The following is a 26,605-nucleotide window of genomic DNA, read 5'->3' on the forward strand; positions in this document are numbered from 1 at the left end:
CTCCCCATGGTTGTGGGGGAGTCTGGGATGTGGAGACGAGCGAGGAAAGGGCACCTGCCAAACATTTGGTAGAGTCATATGGGGAACCTTTGTTTCCTGAATCTCAGCACGGTGCTTTCACCACACAGCCATTTTCCTCCCAGTCTTTTTATGTGAAATATATACTTAACAGCATCATGTTTTATTCCAGTCATCATAAATGGGTGCTAGTAACCACAGGTTGAAGCTAGGAACCATACTGCTGTGCTCTGTATGTTACTAAAAATTACTTGAGTGTGTGGCTGAACACAGCACGGTACAGAGTTCCCTTTGCAGTGTGTTTATTTGTCCACCTTTGGGCATTTTGCCTGCCCCAGGGCTTGTAGCTTTTCCTCTCTAAGCCTGCTCAGTCATTTCAGAGTAGCTTCAGGCAGCTGACATTTAAGCGATTCTGACTGAACAATGCACCTCCCTTCCCTTATCTCCCCCCAGGATAAAAGGACATTTAAATGAGGTTCACAACATTATTAAGCAAATGTGTTTTTTCTCCCCATTAAAAACAAAGGAAGCAAATCTAGGACTTTAAATCCATTTGCTCTGAGCAGTGCAAGAAGTCTGTTCAATAGCTTTCCCCCCACACCCACTTCCCAAGCCCATCATTAGAATCTCAGACCCATGAAATAATTTGACCAATTATTTGAATTACTCAAACTTCACAGACAGGCTTAGGTGCCTTTGATGAACCCGCTGCGTTTGTACGCCTTGGAACATGACAACAGCTGTATGTTGAACATCAAATGAATACAGGTCATGCCTGGGGTAAAGGCATGACTGATGGGTGTGCCTGGCATGGCTGTGCATTTATTTTGATTAGTACCACGGGACCCTCCAAGTTTTCTCTCTCCTCCATTGTTAAAAGAGGCGATTAGTGTATGTTAGCTGTGCAACCTGATGCCATCTTCAAATAGGGATTTCTCTCTTAAGTGGGGCTTCCTCTTGTGACCTCTGAACTGCCAGTATATTAAAGGCTTTGTAATCGATGGAGCTCTATATTCTTTGTGGCGTGATTGATTGGGATTCCTTCACACTGAACTTTGTTGTTCTCTTTTGTTTAGGAAGTCCTCCAGCAGCTGATCGTAATGAATTTACCAAATGTTCTAATGATTGGCAAAGATCCTCTTTCTGGTGAGTAGTTTGTTGGGTTCGTCACCTCCCCCCCATGCCAAATGAAATCTGTATTTGTTTTATTCTACTTATCTGTATATACAAGTGCAATATCTGACATGTTTGTGTATGTTTAGCAAATATACACCTATATACACGTGTGATAGCAAGTTCTCGCCAAAGCAACAACTGTTTGCTTGGAAGTCACGTCTCTTCGCTTGTTTCTGCAAGAGACCTAGAGCACAGTCTGCCGTAGAAGACCCATTTGTCCTCCTAGTTTCTATCTCTGCTGTAGCACAATACCAGCGCCAAGGACAGTGAATCTATTTTTACCAAAGAAGGAAAAATGAATGAACCCTGTCAGCAGTGACGGGGAATGACATGGTAACCAGCATCTCCAGAACAAACAAATGGCAGAAACCTTGGCAGAAAATTCCATTGTGCTGCTCTTGGCAGCTGTAGCATATGTACATACACAAAGGGATTATATCAGAAAAGAATATTAACTTACAGATACCAGGTCACTGAAACTCACTCTTGACATTTTTGTGGTAAAATCAAGCTGAGAGTAAGGTACCACTTCTTCAAGCACAGTAAACTCTGAAATGCCAGTCTTAATTTTTCTGCACAGGCTCCTGTTACAGCTACAGAAAATACAAATGTAAGAGCTGTTGCTTTTTTCAGTCATATGGACAGTGAACAAAAGCTGGGGTGGTAGCTAGCATCAAGAGTGCTACTGAATAGAGACGTCTGGGCCAAAAAGGCAAACGCTGCTGGCTGTGTCAATGGGAAAGGCCGTCTGGCTTCTTGTAGTGGCTGGTCCTGAGTGACAGCTGGCAGGAGGCTCATAACAGTAACCACAGCATTGGTTCCTGGGGAAGCTGCACACTTGAAAGCTGTCGTGTACTTATGTATAATTTCCCACCGTTGACTTGGTGCTTGTCAGCGCCTTAAATCAATCTTTCTTTGAAGAAAACACCTGATGTGTCTCTTGTAGGAAAGGTATTGGCCAGCTCCTCTAATTACAACCAGACGTTTGCCTTACTTTCTGACATCGTTTGAAATGTGGTGTTCTCGTTGGTTTTCTTATTTATCTGTCCCTGACTTACTGCTGACATTATTTAGTAGAACATGAGAAAGAGGATAAAGAATGTGAGAATATAACAGCGAGATGGCAGAAAATGATGGGATGTGTGTGTATTAAGAACATGAAGCTCTTGTTTAGCCATATCACATACTGCTTTTGAGAACCAGTTACAGCTTAGGCACTACACAGGTAGCTGTTGTGCAAAGGAAGACTTGAGATATGCTTGCTCCAAAGAACATAAGCAAGTAGACTTCTGGGGAGAGGATTTCAAAAGAAGCTTGTCTTAATCTTACCCTTAGAGGTAAAGGAGAATGTGCTGAAGAAATAGTTAGGGAAATAAAGAACTAGGGGAGTTCTCAGAAAGAGACCTGGCTCAGGGCTGATGGGAAGCTTGAAAAGAAGCAACAGGGAGGAGAGGTCTGCAGAACAGTTACTAAAAACAATAGAAAGCAACTCACAAGAAAACCTAATGCAGGAGTTGGCTGTGTTATGTGTATGTGAGTGGTCACTGTTGGATTGATGTCTTTGTTGCTGAGTGTTTTGCAGGGAAGAGTGAGAGGAAGGCAGTGACACATGGGAGGAAAAGAAAGTGAAATGAGATATTCTTTCTGTCAGTGAGAGAGCTAAAGGAGGGCTGCAGACTGAATAGAAATGTGAGGACAAAGCAGTCGTCAGCATGGGAAATGGTGCTTTTGGCATGAATACAGAGAAACCCCAGGGAAAGCTGACAGAGGAGTGAGGAGGCTGGGCATGACAGCAGTATGGGGAGAAGAGATGAGGCAGATATGAATTATTGGAGGCTAATGCTTAAAAGTGATGAGAATAGTAGAGGAAAAACCTCTTTCTGTCAGCGGTCCAATTCAGGACAGAGTTGGGGAGGTAGGGCAAGGAGGGTCCTGGAGGGAGCATCTGCAGAGGCAGTGCTGGGCTGGGGGCTGTGGGGACCAGCTGAATCTGGAGGCTGAAGTCAGGCAGGCAGACTGGCAGGGGTGGATCTCAGAGGCATTCATCAAATCCCAGTTTTTGCTTTCCCGATGTCATAAGTAAGGCAATCATGGCTTGAGTTGGAAGGGACCTTAAAGATCATCTAACTCCAACCCCATATCTGAATGAAAGATACCTCTTGCCTAGAGGAAGAAAAAATTATCATATAATCACATTCTTGGAATACATAGTATGTTGTTGTGTACTGTTTGAACTGGGATGGCTCCTAATGACTGTATTAATTCCATAGATCCTGGACCAGAGAGCTGCTAAATCATTCCATATGATTTGATCTGTAATAATTTTAGTGACTTCTTCCTTGTAATGAGCCCACACAATGTTTTACTAAGCATGTTTTTCAGAGCTGTCTGTTCACCAGTGCAATCTGCAAATTTCACTTTGTCCTAAAACAGCCAAAAGTGGTGTTACATGTTTTAAATTATGAACTGCACAGCTCTAAAGCTGAGAATGCTGTTCTTGCTATGTAGCACCCATTTGGCACTCAACATTTGGGACTACTCAGGTCTTCTACAGCTGTATTTGGAACATGAGACTGTTGAAAAGACAGAGCCACTGCTGCTAAAAATGCTGTTGCAGCTGGGCGTTTGCACAGGAGATGGTGCATGTCTACTAGGTTTAGGGGCTTTACGAGCTTCCATGTACTCTAAATCATTTTGTTCCAGGCTGTGGCAGGTTTGCCTGCTGCAGTTCATTTGTTCCATATGCATTACAATTACAAAAACTAGTTTGTGACAAGATGAAGTCTTTGACTATTTTCTAGAAAGCAAGGAGCTGAAAAGAAACCTGAAAGTTTAGTTAAAGAGTTTAGAAGACTTCCAGGAATCTGACTTGCAAAGTCATGCATCTGACATTACAGGACTTACTCCTCTCACTGTGCTGTGCAGTAGACAACTACTACCATTACAATTCCTCTCTGTTTTTGTCTTCCTCCAAGTTTTTTCTTGAACAGTCTTTTCAGTTTGCTACTGCACCACCAATTCCTTGTGTTCAATATGAAAATCATCAGCATATTTTTCATCAGACATGGTTCTTTGGGGCAGGGGGCATTTAACTTCTTTCAGAACAAGAATGGAAATGAGGTCTTGTTTGCCTGATTTAGGCTCATTTCTGCCTCTTCAAAACAAAAACTTTGCTATTTAGATCCCCTTTTCATTTTACATGCGAAGTTTGTGAATGAGCAAGCCCCAGATCCCTGCTAGTAAATATCTATAGAAACTGGTTTTCATTAAAATCCTAAAAGATGTGTGCTCCCACTGGGGTATTTTTTCATGTCTGGTTTCCTTCCTCATTTTGTTTCATAATCCTCCAGACACACAAAGGTTCATAAAGTATGAAGTTAATAACAAAACACTGCCTCAATAGCGTAAATTTAGAATTCAGGCTTTTCTTATCCAGGATGTTGCTACAGCTGGGAAAAACAGCAGTTGTGTGCTTCACCCCTTCCCAGCTTCTCCACAGATCCGCTGGCATGTAGCACTACACAAAATATCATTCCTCTTGCCTGTTGGAGGAAAGTTAACATTAGAAAGTACATGAAGAAGCTGCACAAACTCAAAATTTCTTGTGCTTGGGCTCCTTCTCTCTCTTTTTTTTTTTTTTTTTTTCTTTTTCTGTTACATCTTTCCTTCTCCTACAACCCCCCTGTCATTTTTTCAGTCTCCTCTATCAACTCTGTACCTTCATCCTCATCCTTTGTTGTCTCCTAATCTCTTTGCCCGCCTTCTCCCTGAATCATGCCATCTGTTTCTCACCCTCTGTCTCCTGCAAGAGCAGAGGGGCCTCCTGGCCCGGCGGCACAGGGCGGCTCCTGGGGCACGCAGGTGGTGTTGGCTTTTTCCCCTTTCCAGACAACCCGCTGCCAGCAGCAGATGGGCTTTCTGCGTGTCCCCAGGTTGCTGGCTCCATCGCAGGCCCAGATATGTAGCCTGCAAGCAGCTGCCCAGGAATTCTCAAAAAGGTGTTAAAAAGGAAGAGAAAAAAAAAAAAAAGACAAGCAATGCATCAATTTTTTTTGTTAGCACCTCTGTTTAGGTGCTAATTGAATGGCTTCAGCTTGTGGATATCTGCCTGTCGAGAGCTGCCCCAGACCTAAGTGCTTGCTTCCTAGGTTATAGGAGCATGCTCCTGGTAAGGTCAGCTAATAAGGCTGCCAAATGTTAGCTTTTAAACAGCAGCAAACTAATAAACTCATGATTGCCTTCAGTCTTTTACTTTCTCACTGCTTTCCATAAGCTGCAGTTGAGCTTTCCCTGCCAAAGGGACTTTTGTCTCCCTGGGGTTCTTTTTCTGACAGGAGAGCTCAAGTGAGGACGAGGTCTCTAAGTGGTGTTTGCAGGCAAGGTCAGTCCCTGATGGGAGAACAGGCTGACCTCGTTAAGTCACCCTGCTAACGGTATTTCACCTCACAGGGTCATGCAGCATCACCAGTGCACATCTGTCATCTCACAGAGAAGAAAACAAAACCTATTGCCTTTGTCCCAGACAGCGTGGCTTGAGTGGCTTAAGTAACTCACCTGGCTTTGGGATATATAGATGCACTTGTTGGACATAATTTCCTAAACCGAATAATTCCAAGCCACCAGGCTCACCTGGAGGACAGCTGTGATGCTGTGGTGCATGGGTTGGGTTTGGGGACCCAAAGCTGGGGTTCGAGCACCTGTCTGGCATGATCTGGAGTCAGCAGGACCTGCTCCTTCAGTCTCCTGGAGCAGGTGTTGCAGTAAGTCTGGGAGAAACAGAGGGACACCGCAGTCACTCGCTCTCCTTCACTTAGCAACTTGCTCTGCATTTAATACCTAGTCTGGATCTGCCCTGAAACTGATGCAGAATGAAACCAAATGCTGAAACTTTAACAGAAGCTCCACTTTGGGGGGCAGGGCGGGGAATTCTGACCACACTTAGTGTCTCCTTGGGCTAGTGGTGTTGCTGCAGGGACTGTTCATGAAGTAACAGATCTCTTATGGTTTTTTTTTTGTGTGTGTATGAGGTACTGAAATGTTATTTGTATATTAGATTGTAAATTTTCAGAAGGGATTAAGTCAGGTATGTTGCTGGATGGGGGAGAGGGGTCAAGGAAGATTACATGCTTTTCAAAAATTCTGTAGGGAAAAGAACAATGAAGTTGTTGAAAAGGTGTTAAAAAAAGTGAGGTACACCTAAAGCCTGTGCAGAGCACTTCTCTTTTAAAAGAATATGAGAAAACAAATTATTTCTGAAGCTGTCCGTGTGCAGTGCTGTGACTTTTTGGACTGCAAGTAGGCCCTGTGGTGGCTGCGGTCAGTACGGGGCCATGGGGCTGCGGGTCGGTGCAAGGCAGGCCGCCCAGCCTTGGTCCCGCACGTGGTGCTGACAGGCTGCCGGCCCAGCCTGGGGGCATGGCGTTGGTGGGGGACACAGGGGCACTCAAAAGTCGCCATCTTGTCTGCTCAGCGCAGGGGATGAAGTGGGAATGTTTATCCCACAGTTATGTACCCTGTTGCAGGAAACAGTTGTATAGGGATGAGAGAGAACTGTATGTGGCCTATTTGTTTCTCTCCCCTTCCCCTGTGTGGATGAAGACTGGCTTTTCCTGAACATCTCATTTTGAACCTCGGTTCTTTTATAACTACATCATTAATTTTGATCTTCTGTGAAGCTCCTTGGCATCCACCTCCCTGCTTCTACCTTTGATATACATAATTTTCTTTACCGCCCAACAATCCACACACAAATTTTGTTGAAAGAAGATCTGGAGCTGGCTCAGAGCCACGCCGGTTCCCCGAGTGTGGCTTCCTCTCTCCTAACCTTAGGAGGTGGCGCGGGGCTGTCGGCCGTAACAGGGTCCCCTGTAGTGACAAACCTGCGTGTCCCTCCTCGCCCCCCACAGTTCCTGAGCATATGGCTAGCTGCCTCTCCTCCCTTCTGCAACGCTCATTTTTCATCCCTTTTAGCACATGGGGCTTGCGCTTCAAAGTGAGAACAGGCTTTGATGCAGAACAGAGGCAGCGTTAGTTGCTGAAGTATCTCTGCTAAGGAGAGGATTTATGTGCACAGAATGGCCTTCGCTTTTGGGGAACGCTGAGCAGTAACTTCAGACGCAGAATTTAGGATGTGTTTGTCTTTTTAGAGCAACTGTCCTTTGCCTTCTGCCCAAGGTGTGTTTTGTTTTGGTTTGTTTTTCACCCTTGTCAATCACAAACCAAGGGACAAGCATTGGGCATATTATGCACAAACCATTTTAAGGAAAAAAAAAATTCCTGCATGAGTCAGAAAAAAAAACACTAAGAAAATGTAAGTGAGGGTAGCACATGGGGGGAAGTCTCGGTGGATTTGGGATTTTAAATAATCCATAAGAGTTGTACTGTTAAATGGAAAGTATGGTAACAGTATAATGGGCACATATAGCAACAGGCATTTGTTCAAAGAAGGTATTTCTCTTAAGGAGGATATTTTGGAGATGATGATTTGCAAGTACTTAATTTATGTTGCATATACATACTGATTCCCTTTTTTCCTCTCTAGGTAAAAGTATGGATGAAATTAAGAAGCTGCTGTTGTTGGTTCTGGGATGTGCTGTGCAGGTGAACATTTAAAGGCTTGAAAAATACTCTTTTTTGAATCTTTTCAATCTTTTGTTATTTCTGGACTGAGAAAATCCACCCAAAGATCACTGCTGTATGAAAAAATCCCCAGCTCAAGATAAGTTGTGAACTAAAATTGTGAAAAAACACAATAGGTGAATGAAGTAGATGCAGGGAAAAAGACAGCACAGGGAAATGAAGCACGGTTTGTGACAGAGTAACCTCAATGTTACCAACACTTAAATCAGATGCAGGATGTGTGCTCTTGCAACTAATTAGCCAACTTTGATAACAGAGTTTGAAAAGATAAGCTTCGAACAGTGTTCTTGATATCAAGATTGGTGGTTTATTTTTTTACTATTTGGAAATGCGTGTGGAGCAGTACACAGTGGATGCAAAACAAATAGATAAGCTAACAGTCTAAACATTTGTTTAATGAAGCCTGATTTTGTTTGCATAATCATTTGATTGGATATTATATGTAGAAAATCTAAGCTGAATAACTACTTTGTATGTTCATGTGGGGATTTTTATGTGGCATTTGTTAAAATAAATGGACAGGCAACGTATGTGGGAAAATCCCCAGAAACAGGCGACAGTTACCAGATAAAGAAATCAGTGTTCTGCCCACCAAACCTCCCTGGTAGTAAACAATAGATGCATGGTGGGCTAGCCTTTGCTTATAATTGACCTTGTTTGTAGGTCTGCCTAGTGTTTTTGTCATGCCTTAGGACACTTACCCTGCTCAGCTGTGTCAAGTCAATTATGTCAGAGTAACGCTGTCTTCATATGGCTGCTCTGAACTTCATCTCGGTGCTACATTGCAACACAAAGAACAGAAGTCTGATTTGGCAAGCTGCTGTGCATCCTCAGTCCCCATTTACAGTTCTGAGGTTCTTCCCAGTAAAATGAATGGCGAGACTCAGAAGCAAACCCCAAAGGAACACTGTAAATGACAGAAAAAGCAGTTTAAAAAACCTTAATGTTTAACTTTTCTATTGCCTTCCTGTAACAACTGTGCATTGTAATGTTATTAGTGTACAGTTCCTGATATATTGATAGCAGATGTTTGACCTTAAAAACTTTTAGTGAAAGATTTACTAAACTGTTTGTCTGAGATGTCACTCATTTTTATCCAGAAGATTTCCCAACCCTACTTTTTATCTAAAGCACATGTTGATTTTGTCCAACAAGCAAAGTGAAGCATTGATGTGAATAGTATCTAAAGAGATGCATCTTTTTTCATTGCCAAAGCCATGCAAAATGCAGACAGGTTAAATGATGCACTGTAAATGTAGGTCTTGTACTCACCTGGTTTATGTTTGTGCAGCTCTGTTAATGAAGCTGTGATAATTTCCTCCAGCTGTTGCCCCACCTCTTGGTCTCTTTGCATTTTTAACTTGTTTATAAAGAGCAAAACCAGACTTTTAACTTAGCCTTACTTGTACCAGCTATAAAATACTTGAAATAATTTACAGCATGATTCAGTGCATGCTCCATATGGAGCAACAAAGTGTTATACCTTCTAACATGGCAACATGTAGATCTTGAATATTTTGTCATTAGCAATGTAGCAATTTTTTTTTTTTTTGGGGGGGGGGGGCAGCTGGAAAATATTGTAGTAAGTTTTAGGATGTAGCACTGTTTCAGGGAGTGTTTTCTTTTAACAGTGTGAAAGAAAAGAAGAGTTTATTGAAAGAATAAAACAGCTGGATATTGAAACCCAAGCTGCCATCGTGTCACACATTCAGGAGGTGGGATTCTCAGTATTTTCTATTTTGATTTTTTTTATCTTCTCCTTTCATTGACTTGACACATCAATGTTTTTGCTTTAATATGTTGATGCTTGAAATTTCATGGTGGATTCATGAGCTTCAGAGAAAAAATAATCGTTCTGTGGATACGATATTGTAATCAAATTATAAGGTGAAAATGTCTACCATTTTTTAAAATGGTAGACTTTTTTTTAAATGTTGTGCTTGCTGCTTATACGCTGTTTAGAAGATATTGTTGTAAGGATGTGTGTGTAATATTTTCAGAAATCATGTCTGGCTTAGGAGCTGAAGACCCGTTTACAGTAATGATGTGGGCACATAGTCCTTTAGTCCTGTGACAGATGAGACACAGATTCCTCAGAGGTGTGCTTGGGTCAGTGGGGCTCCAGATCAGATGGTCTTGAAAATCATCTCTGATGCTGAAATTAGACATATACTTTGTTTTTAAAGAGAAGCCTGATTCAATGGCAGGTGTATTCATAGACTTCTAAGATTTCCGTAAAAGGAAGGACTACGTGTAGCTGTGAGGAATCAGCTTGCTTTGGAGATCCAAAGAGAAGCCGTAAGGAAATGCCCTCTGCTTGGGTGTGCCTCACTGGGAAATGGGCACTGGGTGAGGTCTGATGTCCTGAGGTGCAGGTGTAAAAAGCCTAATGCACTGAGATTTAAGGATCAAATAGTGGAAGTCTTAATTCAGGAACTTTTCCATTAACATTGAAAAAAAATAATCTGTGTAAAAAAAAAAAAAAAAAAAAAAAAAAAGATAAGCACATAAGCAGGAACGTTCTTTAACTGATTGAGGTTGAGAGCCTTTCCACTTGCACTGCATTTCTGCTAAATGATTTATATGAAACCAGTGTGACTAAGGTATCAGTGAATAGAAACACTGCTAGCAAGAACCGGAGATATGTCAAATAGTCTGATTCTCTCAGCTCTATCAGCTGCAAATTGCAAATTCATTGGAAACAGAGCTTCTCAGTCTTAGCAGTTCCTTCTAACTCCTGTAGTGACTGCTGCAGTGCTTGAAGTAAGACAGTTCCTAACACATTTGTCAATAGGACTTGTGCTTGCCTATACCTGACCACATCTAAAAATCATCAGTCTTTATAATTAAAAAAAATAAATAAATACTGGAAAATGCTGGGTAGTGTCAGAGTTAACCTAGTCAATGTCTGTTATTTCCAACCTGTTTTTGGTGAAATGTGGTATGTTTCTTAACAGATCAGTAGGAAAACCTGGGAGATGTGCCACATACAGCAAAAAAATATATATTAAAAATCAACCAGTGGAAACTTTTCTTTTTCCCCTTGTCCCTAGGTGACTCACAACCAGGAGAATGTCTTTGACTTGCAGTGGCTGGAGCTCCCAGACATGGCCCCAGAAGAACTGGAGTCTCTCTCCAGGAATATGGTTTTTCACCTCAAGAGGCTTATTGATGAGAGAGATGAGTGCACAGAGGTACCTTGACTTCTCTCTCTTTTATATAGTGCTGATGTAGAGCAGCACATGCAGGCTCTCTTCCTTCTGTTGTCTTGTTTTTGTTTTTTTTAAACTGGGTTTCTATTTTTTCTATACCTTTGAACTACACCTCTGAAAATCTGTAGAAAGTTTCTTTTTCATTCACATATAAACACTGAAGTGTGGTGAAATTATTGGTAAGAAGAGTGCATGCAGTAAAGAGACCAAAGCATTTGAAGTTGACTTCGTTTTGAGATTTTTATCTCTGTATGTCAGCTCAACCGTTCTTCTTTGTGATTGCTTGCCTATCTCTCCAGTGATATCTACCATCAAGGGTTCCAGTGTATTTGCTTGCTTTTTTTTTCTTTTTTTTTTTTTTCCAGTGTGTTACAAGGTCTATCTGTTGCTGACTCATAAATTCATCTTACTTCATAAATACATCTTACTATCTCTGCAGGAGGCTTCTCCCCTTCTTTTTAGCCTGTTAATCTTCTCTCATGCATTTGACTTTGTGAACGTGTTAGTTATAAATTGTAACAACTAACAATTTTATGAGTTCTCCAACAAAGTAGGCTGCTTATTTTGAGCACTGGAAAGGAAATGTTTTAGTGGTCTGAGGATGGTGGAGATTGCTCATCTCTTCTGTGTGACCTTCCCACCTAACAGTTGAATTCTGTATAATGACAGGCTAATAGTTTTCTACATTTATACATCAATTTTAGATGCTTGAAAAACAATGTTTAATTATTACTATATTTATCCCACTACCCTACATGCTTCTCTGTATTTCCAGGTAATTGTAGATCTCACACAAGAGAGGGACTATCTACAGTCTCAGCAACCCCCAAGTCCTCTGAAAGCACCAACTCCAGATTCTTCACCAAACACAGCTAGCCCTCTTTCTAATGAAGACAAGCAACACATTGCAGTTGAGCTGGCAGACACAAAGGCTAAACTGAGAAGAATTCGACAGGAGCTGTGAGTCACCAGTGACTTTTACTTCTAGAGAGACTTGTGTATTAAGTCTTGGGCATCCTGAAAGTGCAGTTGCCTATCAGCTTCGGTATACTGACTTCTACAAGAGCTCTCAGTATCATGTCTTTCACAATTTTATTCATATTAGTAGGCAACCTATATGGATGTTCCATCTTTCTTAACTGTTTCTTTAAGTACAGGGTGATGGCTACTTTTTGTCTCTCATCTCTCTCTTCCCCATTTTAAAATGCTAGTGGTTACCTGCACTTTTAAATTATTAGTGAGAAGTCCAGAGGACAGTAAAGCTAGCTATGATGTCAGTAGCACCATTAAGCACCAGACTTAGAACAGTTGTACTTAATATTAAAAAAAAAAAAAAAAAAAAAAGTTGCAGTTTCACATCTGTGATGTATGCGGTATCACAAGAAAACATACCTTACTTCTATGAAGTTGTCATGTCCTCAAGGAGGCTCTGTGTTCAGTATATACTAGGAGGTTTCTGTCCTTCTTTCCAGTTTCCCAGCAGGATCCATGCAATCAATATTGTTTCAGAACAACAACAAAAACATTCCTTACTAATTTTTTTCTAATCCTTTTCAGGGAAGAGAAGTCTGAGCAGCTTGTCGATTCTAAACATGAAGTTGAGCAGCTCACCCTAGAGCTGCAAAAAATAAAACAAGAGGTAAGGTGGGCTTAATTCACTGTGACAGACTTCCCTATTTAAAAATACCTCTTTCACTGTGAAACTAAAAATGGTGTTCTGTGTATTTTTAATTAGAAGAACTCGAGTTACTCCAGCAAGCTGTTTGACAATTATGACTGTGGCATAGCGATGATACACTTTCCACTTAACTGGTGAGAGCAGTCTCATCTGTTTAGCTTGCAAATAGCCCAGTAATGCTTGCAAATAGCCCAGTAATGCCTGAAGCTTTTGCAGCATCAGGCATTGGAAATGGCAAAGTCCTGGCAGGCTGAAGTACATCTCAGTCTTATAGAGACTATACTGGCTAGTAGGAGAATTTTCTTACTCCTGCACCAGGGGAATGTTATTTGCTTACTCTTAAAAACAAACAAACAAAAACAACAACAAAAAACACCCGTAAGTTTAAAGAACATATTTTCAACTTGTATTTTTCTCCCTGCTTATCCCTCATGTCTCTCAGAATATCCATCTGGCCTCAGATGCTCGCTCTGCCCGAGCATATAGAGATGAGCTGGACTCCCTGAGAGAGAAGGCAAACCGTGTGGAGAGACTTGAGATGGAACTTGTTCGGTGCAAAGAGAAACTTCATGATGTGGATTTTTACAAAGCTCGCATGGAGGCAAGTGAAAATCAGGACAAAGATTTGCTGAGTAATCCTTAATGTTTGGCTGTCCTTGTGTTACCAGTTCATGTGTCATTTGTCAGAGAGCTGACTGTAGCAAAACATGAGAGCAAGTGGAAATTTCATAACATATGTTATAGTTATTGACTTAGCAACATCAAAACTTCTTTCAGTGGTAGGAAAGACTTGGTGCACACAAAGAATAAATACCCATTACTTTTAATAAAGCCTGCTTAGTGCAGCATGACGTGGCTAAACAGGACAGACCTTTTCTGGATGCTTCTACAAGATCCAGACCTTCAGTCTAGCCTTGAAAATTTACTTAGGTAAAATGTCTGTGTTCCAGACTTGATCCTTTCACCAGCATCTTAAATGTCATATGTAAATGAGCTAAATGAATGTCTGGCTATTTTTCCGTAGGGCTCTGTAGCAGCTGCAGCTGTTTGTTAAAGTGGATGGGCATGACCTCAGATGACAAATTCTAGCCACCCCTTTTTTGCAGCTGTTGCTTGTAGTAGAAAGGGAAAACTTGGTTCTTCCCTAGTGCCCTGAGTAGGGTATCTCAGTGAGAAGTGTATGCCTGTATTCGAACAGTAATGACAGTTATTCATCTTAGTTACCTGCAGCTATGCCCATCCTGCAATTACTAGATAATTTAGGTTGGAAAGGACCTTGGAGATGATCTAGATAAACACATTGCTCACAGCATGGCTGACCTTAACTTTAGGTCAGATTGCTCTTATTTTTTTCCTTTCAGTCCTTTGAGCCCTCCTCACCTAAACTGTCCAAAATCCAGATGTGTAACACTTCAGCCAAATTCCAATAAATATCCAGACTTGCTAAACACATTGAGGTTCTGTAATTGATCCCCCCCCTTGACTATAATTAGATAAAATCCCAGGTCTGAGATAGAAGAGCAATGTTGAGACTCACGTTTGCCAGGCTGGGAACACGAATTATTTCTGCTCTATAAACCCTACTTTGTAGGTATTTCTTTTTCCTCTCTAACCTAAGGGGCCAGCTAGCTCTTGGTTCTTATGAATAGGTTCACAAAGATGGCTGGTTATTAGATGCAGTAATAGCCTGCAAAAGCTTGCCTCCATGCTCAGGAATTCCCAGTTTACACTAGAGGGTATGAAGCCCTGCCTCTCTCTGTCTTCCTCCCTCAAGCTGGCAAATCAGTCATGCATTAACCTGCCACAGTAGCTCTCAGGATAGTATCCTGATCGTTCTCTTTTGACTGTGCATTGAAGTTGCTTAGTTTCTAATGCAGTGTAGCTTAGTAATGTAGTGCAGCTCTGTTCTGTGATTTTATGATTCTACCTCCTGCTCAGAGACTTTTAGCTGGAGCTAGGAGAAGTTACGTTTTTAGCCTTGTCTTCATCTAAGGGCAAGGGCATAGTTATTTCTTTTCTGGAGTTCTCAGCCTCCTTGTTTGTCCTGGAGCCAGCAGTCTTCTGTTCTACTGTCTGCATGCTAATCTTGCTGTCATTCAGTAAAGAGACCTCTGCTTCAGTTCCTATTTTGTTCAATTTTTTTTGCTCCCTCTTTCCACCCCAGCAGTTTTTGGTGAAAGCGTTGAGTACTGGAGATGAGTGCTGTCTTTCCAAGGATACCTCTCTGAGATACGGGACAAAGAATATTTCCCATCAATATTGCACTTTTCTAAGTCTGGGGAACAACGTGGCCTATAGCAAAAGTTGTTGCTGCCATAGACACTGACCTCTTGTAATATGTGGCAGGATTGCACAGCTGTTTGTAGGCTGTTCTTTGGTCTAGGATAACCAGAGTGTTTCACATTCTCACCACTCCCTCTCTTGATCAAGCCTTGGCGCAGCCATCCACTGGCAGGTTTATGCAGTGGCAGCATGAGGCAAACTGCACTGGTTTCATGCTGGTTCATTCAGGGGGTTCTATGGGGCACTAGCCTGTCTTTGTTATGGTCACAGAGTAACCCAAAGGCTGTGCGTAGTAGCCAGTATCCAACTCTCCATGGTCCCTCAGTTTTCTGTCAGTCTCTCTCAAGTCTTGCACCTATCCAAAAAGAGGAACAAAGGCTGGGATTCTGTTCAGTGTCTGCTCAGATTCTTCTCAATCCCTCAAAAACCTTTAGGTTTACCATTCCAAGTTGTGTAAGATTTATACAGGGATGCATGATGCTGGAGATTTTTACCACTAGACTGTACAGTGCCAATTCATCTTGTGACATTTACTGGTTGGCCTCCAGAGCTCCAGGTCTTAAGATCTGAGCTAATTTCACACAGGCTCAGCAATGAGTAGGTGTGTAAAGGACAGTGTAGAACACTTTTCTATGCTAATATGATACCTTAAGGCTCATAGGGTCTTGACAAGGTTGTTAATAAGCAGTGCCAAATCAGTAAGTGAGATGAAAAGTGGTTTTAACTTTGTGCATCAGTGCAGAAAGCTATTAAATGGATGCTCTTTTCCTTCCTGCTGTTCACATACACATTTGGTAGTTTGGGCAAATAATATGGAAGGTGCTCTGTGTATGATATTGTGATGAACTTTATGAATTGTGAGCAAGCTTTTAAGTAATTTCTGAAAGCATGTAATGCAAATCATTTCTGGCAGCGGTAAGAGATTTAAGGAGCTATTGCAGAAGGGAGTGCAAAAGGAAAAAGTCTTTTTCTATGTGAACCTAATGCCTGTAAGCACGTGCATTGTTTTCCTTCTCTATTTCTCTTCTTTCAGGTTTTTTCTGAAAATACCTTCTAGTTTAACCATTGTCCAAGGAACATGGAGATGAATATGCTCTAGATAGACATCTTCCTCCTGGGGTGGTTTAATGAGTTCATAACTGTGAATGTGGAGGAGCAGGCTTAATGCAGGGCTTCCTCCACAGAGGTGCTTCTCTTCAGCAGAAAGCTTCCCTCTGGCATTCCTCTCCACTGAACCTTGTGGTGCTCCAGAAGATCAGGCTATTTTCAGAGGCCAGAGAGTTTGCCTTGCCCATTGTTCTTCCTTCTCAGTGCAGCCACATTGCAACAAAGGATGATGGGAGGAATTTCTGTGAACATCTTAAAAAAGCAAAAACATCTCTTGTGTGTTTTCATATAGCTGTCCAAGGCAATGTTTGATTGTCACAAGATGATAACTGTATCATGGCTCAATAGGGGCAACCTCTGAACTGCCAAAGGGAGTGGTTTGAACTGTGTTTAATGGCTAGGTCTGGATGTGTGTGCAAATTCTCTAGTTTCAGATTTAAACGATCTGATTGCTACTTTAGTTTCTGAAAATGTCTTCCAGTAGCAACACACCCTGATTGTGCAACCACTTAGCCCCAGAGTTAATTGTAACCATATGAGCATGTGATGCTATTCTTAAAGCTATTTCAAGGCACAGTGATCCAGGATAGGAACACAATATATAATTTATTTCAGCAACATAATTACAAAAGCAGGATTATATATGTTGCATATTAAACCATCACAATTTAATATAAAGCAAAGTAGGCTTGAATCTCTTGCTTATTTAATTCAGTGTATTTTCAAAACAATTATTGCTGTTGACTTTAAAAACAACAACAACCCAGTTTAAAAAATAAATTAATAGCGGCAAAAAACAACACATAATTCTGGTGAAAGCATCACCACACAACCACCTGCTGAATTTTTGACTAACGAGTAATTTGTAGATGGACACAGTTTTAGGTGGACTGTCCTATGCAGTGAGCTCTGTGAGATGGTAGTGCTGACATGTTGTAGTTAGAACAGTTCTGCCTTCCAGGCTTTGAGATGGAACTCTACGAAGATCCCATGGAGTAATTATTTAAATTATATGAACTTTCCAATGTTAAGGCAACCTCAGATCATGGGTATACCAGTGAGCAATGTTGACCTCACCATAGCAGGCATTCCCACCAGGTTATTAATTTAAGATTTCATCAGAACTGCTTTGAACTGACGTGTCCACCCCTCCTGGGCACTCAATGGAAAGTGCTTGTCTTCCGTATATTGCAGCTCCCAGTGCTGTGTGGTTTGTACCGGAGCCTGGATGTGTGTGTGTACTTGGAAGATAGCTTGACTCTTCATGAGACTCTGAAATAACTAGTTCCTTCTTGGTAAGCTGTTTTGGGCATAGTTCTGAGGCTGTGTTTTTGAGGTCAGACTCAACCTTCCTGCTTAGGGTTGTGGTCAAGATTGAGTGTGACAATCTAGCAAAGTGAACTGGTGGTGTTGCCATTTCGTTACAGACATTCCAGCAGATTAAATGACATTCAGCACATTTTGTGTTGTGTACTTCCTCTGGTCTGTCATCTGTGTCAGCCTTTTCACCCACCCTGAAGTGGCTTGGTTAGATCAGACTTGGCCCTAAATGTTGTTTTTGTAAAATTAGTATTTCATTATTATTATTTTAGTTAGTTGCAGACTCAGACATTTTAATTGTGGTAGTTGAACCACTTCAAAAGCACTAACAGACTTGTCCTTCTTAATGCTGCTGTAGTGAGGAAATTATTCTACTTGTATTTTGCAAGTTTGTAGCTGACCCAGGGAGAGATCAAGGGCAATGTGGTATGCGTACGGTAGACTTCCATGCTATGCCATCTACAGTGAAGATGCAGGAAACAACTGAGATTGCTATATAAGGCTCTTAAATCATGTTTTCCCTCTAGTATCAGGAGGCAAGGGGAGTAACTGTCACTAGACAGTCTTAACTTGTGCTTTGCAGCTTTTTTTTTTTTTTTTTTTTAAGATAGCTGAGCCACATGAGGCTTTTTAAGTATGATTCTACCCCCCAAAAACGTGAAGGTTGTTGCTGGTTAAGCAGTGAAAGCAATTTGCTCATGCCTGGTGATCTTTCAGGCATCTACTTGGTTTGGATGTTTGTGGTCTGAGAGAGCAGACATGAACACTGATGTCAGCAGAGACTTTACATTTTGAAGACTGTTGTCCAGGAATAAACTTGTCAAGCCATAAGCATTTCATCCTGCCTGCGTAAACATTTTGTCGTCTTGCATGTTTAATTGAAGCAGAGGAAGGGAGTGGAGGAAGGGAACAAAGGGCGAAAGAAAATGTCTTTAGAAATTGAATGGTCTGCCTCAAACCCTATTGTAACGCTTCTGGGCAAAAATCCTTCTTGTATCCATTTAATCTTTTAAATGCTGATGTGTTCCTGCCACAGAAAATAGTATTTATGATTCAAGGCTTATGTAAGTATCATAAAGAGTAAAAGCAGTGAGGTGCATTATAACTTGAAATAACATATAATTTAATAAATGTGTTTAAAACATGAGCAAGGACACTGGCCAGATTTTATGCTTTGGACATTTCTTATTTCTGGAGCTAAGATATTTGAATGCACAGATCTTCATCTGTTGTTTTGCTAAGAGTGCTCTATAATTGTTTCTAATGCTGTGGCTGCAGCAGAGTTAAACTTCTACTCAGTAAAGAGATCCAACAGCTTTAGTGGTAAATGACACGGCAATACTCGTGTGTTTATTTGGGAAGGCAGGGTGGGGGATGTTAAGTGATAAGTGTAAAACAACTTTTGTTTAACTGATTTGAAATTCTGTTCGTGAGAGAAACTTTGTTGAACAGACGTTTACATGTAAGTGTACTGAAACAGAGATAAGGACATAGTGATACTGATGGATAGTGCTCCCCAACATGCTTTGAACACACTGTAGCATTTATTTAAAATAAATGTAATGTAATTTGTAACTGGGAAAACTGAGTCAGGGATTGCAGTGAGTTGGGTAGGGAAGTGGCATTATGACAGTGTAACTGATCTGAACAATTCTTCTGTCTTCTGTCTTTTTGATGCACCTCTTGATCTAGCCCTGTAAAAAGAAAAAGGAACTCTGTTAGTATCTAAAATTCAGGAAAGAACAGTAAGGAAAGCATTAAATTTACTTTCATTAGTCACTCGCGGATAATTAAACATGGAATCATCTCCCATTAAAATATCAGGTTAAGTCATTTTTATTAAACAAAGAAAAAAGTCATTTTTTTTCCTGTATTTTACAATGTCAATTTATGAAAGTCACTTGGTCTTTGAAAAGTCACTTAATGTAAAGAGATTAACAATGTTACTTTTTCTCTCTAGGAGTTAAGAGAGGACAACATCATATTAATTGAAACAAAGGCCATGCTAGAAGAACAGCTGACAATGGCAAGAGCTCGTGGTGATAAATTGCATGAATTAGAGAAGGAGAATTTGCAGTTGAAATCTAAACTTCATGATGTAGAGCTGGTATGCCCTCTTTTTTTCATTGTGCTATTTTTTCAAAGTTCTGTTTTTATGCTACGTCCCCCAAGTTGATGCCTGAGAAATCAGTGGAGACAGGCAGATAAATCAACAGTGCTGTTAAAGATGTCTGTAGTTTGAACTTTGTGTACATGCATTCTTAAAATATTATAACATTAACAGTTTAAATATTGCCAGTGCTACGGTGTGAGACAGTTTGACAAATCTGATTTCGTGCAAGGAGATATATCACAATTTTAAAATGGAGATTGCTATCATATATACTGATAAAGTAGATGTTAGTATCTGTCAGTTAAGTAGAAATCTGTTAGATACAGAAAATTAAATCTACTGCAGCAATTGATCTTTTTTTGCTGGAAACAAAACCCACAGCAATCACAGCAATTTTAAGAATCCATTGCTGCTGTGATGAGAAACAAAATTTTGGAATTTTTTCTATGACATAAATTAGAGACATGGTCTAGACAAGCAGATCTAAGAAGTGGCAAATTGTGTACAAACAAGAAATGTTAGATTTTATAATCCCACTAATAATAAAAATACTTTTTCATCTCTCTCTTGTATTTTACTTTACAGTTCGCCTTTTGCCACTATGTTTTGAATTATTGTGGGTTTAACTGTATAAAAACAGGGTATATTGGAAATAAAGACATTGAAGGTGCTGTGTTTATTGACTTCCAAATAAAGGGTAACATGAAGCTTCAGCATTTCCAAAGTGGCTGGTGATTTTGCATGCTGCTTCTCTGGGTGACTTGATGAAATTTTGGGTAATATTTTCTCAAAATTTGAGACCCTTGAAGTATGGCTTCAGGTCTCACAAACGTAAATGACCAAAATAATTATTGGAAGCAATGGTAGCCTCGTTTTCTGGATTTGTTTTCTGGATAATTGAAATACTCCAAATTATGAGGCCAGATACCTACTTGCTGATCCATATGACTGGATCCACATTTAATATGAGTCGAAGAAGCTCAGTAGAATTCAAGGTTATATTTTCAGTGTCACCAGAGTGCCGATGCATTTTGAAGAGCTTAGCTCAGGATACATCTTGAAGCCAGCCAATCTTACCACTCCTGTTTTCTTACCAGTTTTCATTCATGTGTGTCTTGCACAGGATCGGGACACAGACAAGAAGAGAATTGAAGAACTTCTAGAAGAGAACATGGTCTTGGAGATTGCTCAGAAACAGAGCATGAACGAATCTGCACACCTAGGCTGGGAACTAGAACAGCTGTCTAAAAGCACAGATCTTGCAGATAGTGAGTACCAGCTGATGTAGCTGCTGTTGTGCTTCTGTTTGTGGTCTCTGAAAGAGTAGAGAGGTTACTTGATTGCAAAGGGAACAAGAGACTCCAAGATGGGTGGTTCATTTTGACAAGTTCCCTTGCTGAGCCACCTGACTTTGAACATAGTTTGGGGGAACTTATAAAATGCATTTCTCCTAGCTTCTTTTGCTTTCTTACAAAAACATTAAAATGTCTTTTCTTTTGTTTGTCACTGAAAGAGTGACTTTAAGTTAAAATATAAAAAAATATATATATTAAAAAGCAAGGTTTGTAAATGACACAGCAGAAATGCCATACTGAACATGGGATATTTTTAACTGAATGGCTGTGAGGGAGTCTGTGATCTTTAGTATTCTTTAGTACAATTAGTACAGACAATTAGCACAGACAATTAGCTGGTCTTTAAGTTCCAGGAAGTAGTGGATGCTGAAGTCATTTATTTTTACTAGGTACTGAAAAATGTGTATGGGTAGAATAACTGGCTGATTATTTTTTTTGAATGGTTGATTTGATTTCTGTAACTACCACAAATGTAACTAATGCTCACTTCACTAGTCAGGCCTTATCATTGTTTTCCATGTCTAACATTCATTCTGTTTATAATACCAGCCTAAACAACAATGCTAAGGGGAACTTGGGAAATACAAAATATTTCATGCAGTCCAGTGTACAGATTTTATTGATTAATTAGTCACCTGATTCTGCGTATTTGTCTTTGTGTACCAGAACAGTTTAAATGAAGACAAAGGAATAAATTTGAGTAATCAGATGTTCAGTTTTACTTAAGTTTTCACTAGCTTTAGGAACTGCATCATCCTTTGTGTTTTCACAAATAATTCTTAGTGTTTTACTTTCTGCCTTGATTTATTTCCTCTTGTGGAAGTATGAAAGGCTATCAAAGTCTATTTTGCTATTAAAATAAAATATGCAGCTAGCATGTTTAAAGTGGCTTCAGGAGAGTTAGGAAAGTAAGTAGCTTTTAAGATGGTTATCTGTTCAGCTACTTCCCTATTTATTAAATGTTTTAATTATCATCTGTAGAAAGGGGTTCTATTTTAAATAAAGTGTTTACTTAACAGTCAAGCTGAAACGATAAGGATCTAACTGCAATTATCTTCATAAAAGTGAATCTTAAGGACCTGGAAAAGAACATATTTGTGAATTGATTAGAGCCACCTTCTGATTCTCATGTTTCAACAGCTAGAAAGTCTTTTGTGTTTGAGTTGAATGAATGTGCTTCGAGTCGCATACTGAAGCTAGAGAAGGATAATCAGAGCTTGCAGAACACAATCCAGGAGCTGAGAGATGCCTCCTTGACCTCCAGAGAGAGCAGTCTAAAGTTTGTGGAACTGGAAAAGGAAAATCAACAGCTTAGCAAAAAGGTAATCCTTGTTCACAGGAACAAACAGAGCTCTTGGGTTTTTGAACACAGTGTGTGCAGAGCTTTACAGCATTCCTGAATGATGAAGGATTGGAGGGAATTCACCAATGTTCTTCAGTAAGACTGTGGATGTTTTGGGGCCCTTCTAGTTAATCTTACTCTAAAGGTGGTATATTCTATCAACTTCTACTTCATTACTTAAGTACATCATTGTAAGCAAAAGTGATTCTTCCTATTTCATATAAGCAGTACTCATTTTCCAGTCAGACGGTACTGTCGATTTTGTCCCTTTTGTTGTCTTACGGCAGTCAGTAGCACTTGCTCTACCAGGTGAGAAAGCCCTGGCCACACTGAAATTATTTTGTTCGTTTGAAAGTTTTAATATTTCTATGCAAGTCAAATAAAACACACAGGTGAAATCAACTTAGTATATTTTTAAAGAAGTCTTATTTTCTGCCAGTAGTCCTGGATCAGTTCTTTCTCCTTGTCTTGTCCTTTTGGCTCTTATATATTCTCATTCTCTGCAAAGATCTGGCTGCTTTTAATCACTGGTAACAAATATGCATGTTGTCACTTTTTAAACATATTTATATATATATATATATATGTCTGTGTTACACTCTGTTATTAACTTACTACAGTTAATTCAAAAGCCCATGTCTCTGTGAAACACAGTGCTTGGTTCACCTCCAACTGCTAGCTCCGTTGTTGTCTGGCTGTTGACTTGCATTCTGAATTCCGATGAATCAAGCCAAATGCCAGCAGGGAAAGGATGCTTGCTATTCTGAATAATTTCCTTGTCAACTTTTTCCACATTCCTACCTTTCCTAAATCACCCAGGGTATAAACCCCATTTATCTCTCCCCCATTGCTGCTGTGTCCTGTGTGTATGACATCAATACAAGGATTCCAGTCCTCTCTGGCCTGCTTATGGGGAAAGAGAACGCTTTACCAGGGCAAGGGGAGAAATAATATTTATATGAAATGCTGGTCATGGATTACTAGATCAAAACTAGAAGAGTGTCAGATTCTCTGCCAAGGAGAACAGGGATCCGTCACTGAATCAATCCATCTCCTGGAGAGATTCTTTTGCCACCAAGTTGAGAGACCAGTTCTGCTTCTTGCCTTTCTTCTGTGCACAAAGAAAAATGCAGGAATTCAGTTCAGTGTACTCCTCCTTCCACACTCCCATTTATGACCTGTTGTATATGAATAATTCACTCCAGCTCTAATTTACATGCTTAAAATTTGAGATCAAGAAATATAAAGCAGTCAGCAGATACCTGTGGTATACAGTAATTTAAGTAATTTAAACAGCTGTGGTCAACCTTTGGCTTTGCCTCAGGCACATTCCTGTGGGCACCTCCAGTTATGGCACTGTTTTGGTGCCAACAGTTGTGATTCCAGCATTAGTCTGATGTTTTCAGTGATGATGAATGCATTGACATGGGAGGGTCATCTACATGGCTGGTAGTTAAATAAGACAACACCCAGTAGTGGGGAATGCCTGTGAGGTGCGAAGGGGCCGCTGTACGCATCAGACCAATGAGAGAAAATGGCAGTTAAAAATACTGCTATCGAGAGCAGCTGAAATGTGTGGAAGGGTGTAAATCAAGCTCTACTAGAGAGACAAAGAGTATGATGGGAGCTGACTTAAGTCTGTAAGTTCTGACTCAATACCACAGGCCACTCAAGTTGCTGACTAGCTTCACATCTCCCATTCAAGAAGCTTTGGAAAAAAAACCCACAGTATTATTCTGTACTCTGGGAGACATGCAGTTATGTCTCAGTGTGCAGAAACCTGATACATAAGTAAAAATAATCCTGATTTGAGGTGTTTGTTTGCATTTGCATTTTTAAATCTTTGTTTGCTCCACCATACTTCTGTATTTCTCTGACGTGTATTGTCTTAATTAGAGGGTATGGCTGCCCACGGGGGAAGTCTCTGTGACTAATGACAGAGTGGTTACTCTGCAGTAGGCAGAGGAGAGGGCAACAGTTCTCAAGGACTGTTAAAGACACTTCGTATGAACTCTGATTTCATTCTGGAGTTCACACAGAGCAAGAGAGAGAGTGATTTTCTCAATTTAGTGTGCCTTTATGCATGTATGTGTATTTTTTTTAAATCAACTTTCCTGAGATACACATAGTAAAGTCATTTAAGACAGTTAAGTCATTTAAGAGTCAGATTTCATCCGCTGTCCAAGAGTTTCAAGAACTGTTACCAGAGTATGCTTTGCTATCTACTGCTTGCAAGGATCACGTTGCCAAACTAGATTATTTAAATAGTACAGGGGGAGATGATATGAAGGAAAAGTCCTCTACATCTGTTTATTTCTTTCTCTCAATGTTTTTTGAGAAACTCTTAACAGAAAATCATTTTCTTGGGCACAGTCTAGTAGCAGCCCAAGTATTTGTTTTCCCTGCACTTCTAACTCCTTGGACTGAAACAAGTTGTAAACGGTAGTTTCTTGCTTGTCTCCAGTATTCTAGGAGGTGCTAATGAAGACCAGCTATTGCTGAATTACTGAGTTTATGTTCCAGCCTTCTCTGAACGGCTCCTTTGAGACCAATGAACCTTAACATGGTCACATTTCTAAATGTTAAGCCATTCTTATCTTCAATCTGAGCGGCCCCTGCTTGTTTAAACACTTCCTGTAATGAGGCACATGTTGATATAGGCAGAGCCCAGCCTCTAGCTATTTCCCACTTGTGAGAATTATTGTTAATACCTTTTTCATTGACATTTTCACTGTTGGCAAAGTTTCTAATACCAACACACACAAAATAAAAGCCAATATTTATGCACAGCTGAAGGTTTTCACAGCACTTTACAAGGATAAGAAGGAGTATTTCCTGAAATGGGCAGCCTACCTCTCGGAATCTCTTGCTTCTAAATACTAAAGTGGTGCTACTTCGCTGTGCTCAGTTCATTATTTGTACAGCTTTCAAAGTGAGGGACTAGGAAGCCATCATTCATTGTAGGGCCCTTATTCACAGATCATTGAAATACAGCATTGTCACCTGCTGGAAAAATGGGACTGACAGACCACTGGGAGAGGGAAGGTAAACTTGGAAACTTCAATGCTTTTCCTCTGTTCTCGACTGTTGAAATCCTGTTGCTCAGTGAATTGCTGTAATAACAGTGTCCACTGTTTGAGTAAGGCCATCAGTGATGGAGAAGACAAGTCACTCAGAGAGGTGAGTACCAGAAACTGTAGCCACTGACAGGAGCAAAACAGTGCGCTCAGGCAGGTGAATTGTTTTCCACTGCTGTACCTTACTGTGAGAAAATTCAGCAGTCCCATTCACCCTCTTAAGACTGGCAAGCAGCAGAAGATTTGTATCCGTCAGCCATAGTCCTCATTTCATTCCTTTCACTTCTTCAGAACTGTCATTGTATCAAGCTGTGACTGATATATTTTTGTGTGTTCTCTCCACACAGATTGAGAAGTTACAAAATCAAATTGAAAAAGAGAAGCAAAGTAATCAAGATCTGGAAACCTTGAGTGAAGAATTGATAAAAGAGAAAGAACAGCTACAAGTTGTCATGGAGACACTAAAAGCCGACAAAGACAGACAGGTGGAAACTTTACGAATGTAATCTAAAAGTATATGCTCAGTAGTGGTAATTTGCTGATGCCATTTAGAGCCTCTGGTTCTCTCAGGGATACAGGGCAATTTGAGAGCTATTACATGTAGGCTCAGCTTGTTCAAATGTAGGTAAAATGTTTCTTTGTGCAAAAAAGCCCAATATGTTTTGGTAGCTACTACTTCTGTTGCCATAAGGGCATCTTCAGGCTGTTGGTTGTAAGAGCAGATCTCTTCTTCTTTGAGAAAAAAAAGCCCTGGGTGCTACTAAACAGGCATTGACTGATTTTAGGATGTGCAAATAAAATCCTGTTTTATTGCAGAAGAATCTGCCACCAGTTGGATGTCCTGAATGATTTTTTTTTTTTTTTTTTTTTTTTTTTTTTTTTAAGACCACTTAGTCTATTTTAAAAAGATGCTGGGAAAATATTTACATTTTCTGGACCGATATTTTAAATGTCCTTCAGCTTTTAATATTGTGTTGCAGTTCATGTGCAATGCTTTGAAACTACTCTGTTATAGGTTCATGCAAAGTATCATCTGCATTAAGTAGACCAATGGCTAAAGAAAATGCATATACAGATCGTTGGTGGCTGGGATGTGTATTTTCAATATTTATTGGAATTTAATCCAAGATTTGTGGGATGGAGGTTAAATACAAAATGTTTTATGTAGTGCTTTTCATCCTGAAGCATTCTTACACAGGCTTCTACCTGGGAAACTGCACTTTACCAACAAAGTCATACATTTTAGAGCACATACGAACTCTTTGAGTTTGCAGTTGATGAATGA

At 40.2% G+C, this 26,605-nt stretch overlaps 1 protein-coding gene across 3 annotated transcripts in view; it reads left to right on the plus strand.

The window, feature by feature from the left end:
- The window catches only part of CCDC88C (coiled-coil domain containing 88C), a 91,330-nt gene that overhangs the window by 36,270 nt on the left and 28,455 nt on the right, over positions 1-26,605 (plus strand). For all 3 annotated transcript variants that reach the window (XM_032188120.1, XM_032188118.1, XM_032188119.1), the window contains exons 4-14: positions 1,095-1,164; positions 7,736-7,794; positions 9,465-9,548; positions 10,887-11,027; positions 11,821-12,005; positions 12,603-12,684; positions 13,166-13,324; positions 19,394-19,540; positions 20,670-20,814; positions 22,042-22,223; positions 25,668-25,805. In XM_032188120.1, coding sequence (XP_032044011.1) covers positions 1,095-1,164; positions 7,736-7,794; positions 9,465-9,548; positions 10,887-11,027; positions 11,821-12,005; positions 12,603-12,684; positions 13,166-13,324; positions 19,394-19,540; positions 20,670-20,814; positions 22,042-22,223; positions 25,668-25,805 — 1,392 coding nt within the window. The remainder of the gene's footprint in view (positions 1-1,094; positions 1,165-7,735; positions 7,795-9,464; positions 9,549-10,886; positions 11,028-11,820; positions 12,006-12,602; positions 12,685-13,165; positions 13,325-19,393; positions 19,541-20,669; positions 20,815-22,041; positions 22,224-25,667; positions 25,806-26,605) is intronic.

The sequence above is a fragment of the Aythya fuligula genome, chromosome 5 (assembly GCF_009819795.1).
Source record: "Aythya fuligula isolate bAytFul2 chromosome 5, bAytFul2.pri, whole genome shotgun sequence".
NCBI lineage: Eukaryota > Metazoa > Chordata > Aves > Anseriformes > Anatidae > Aythya > Aythya fuligula.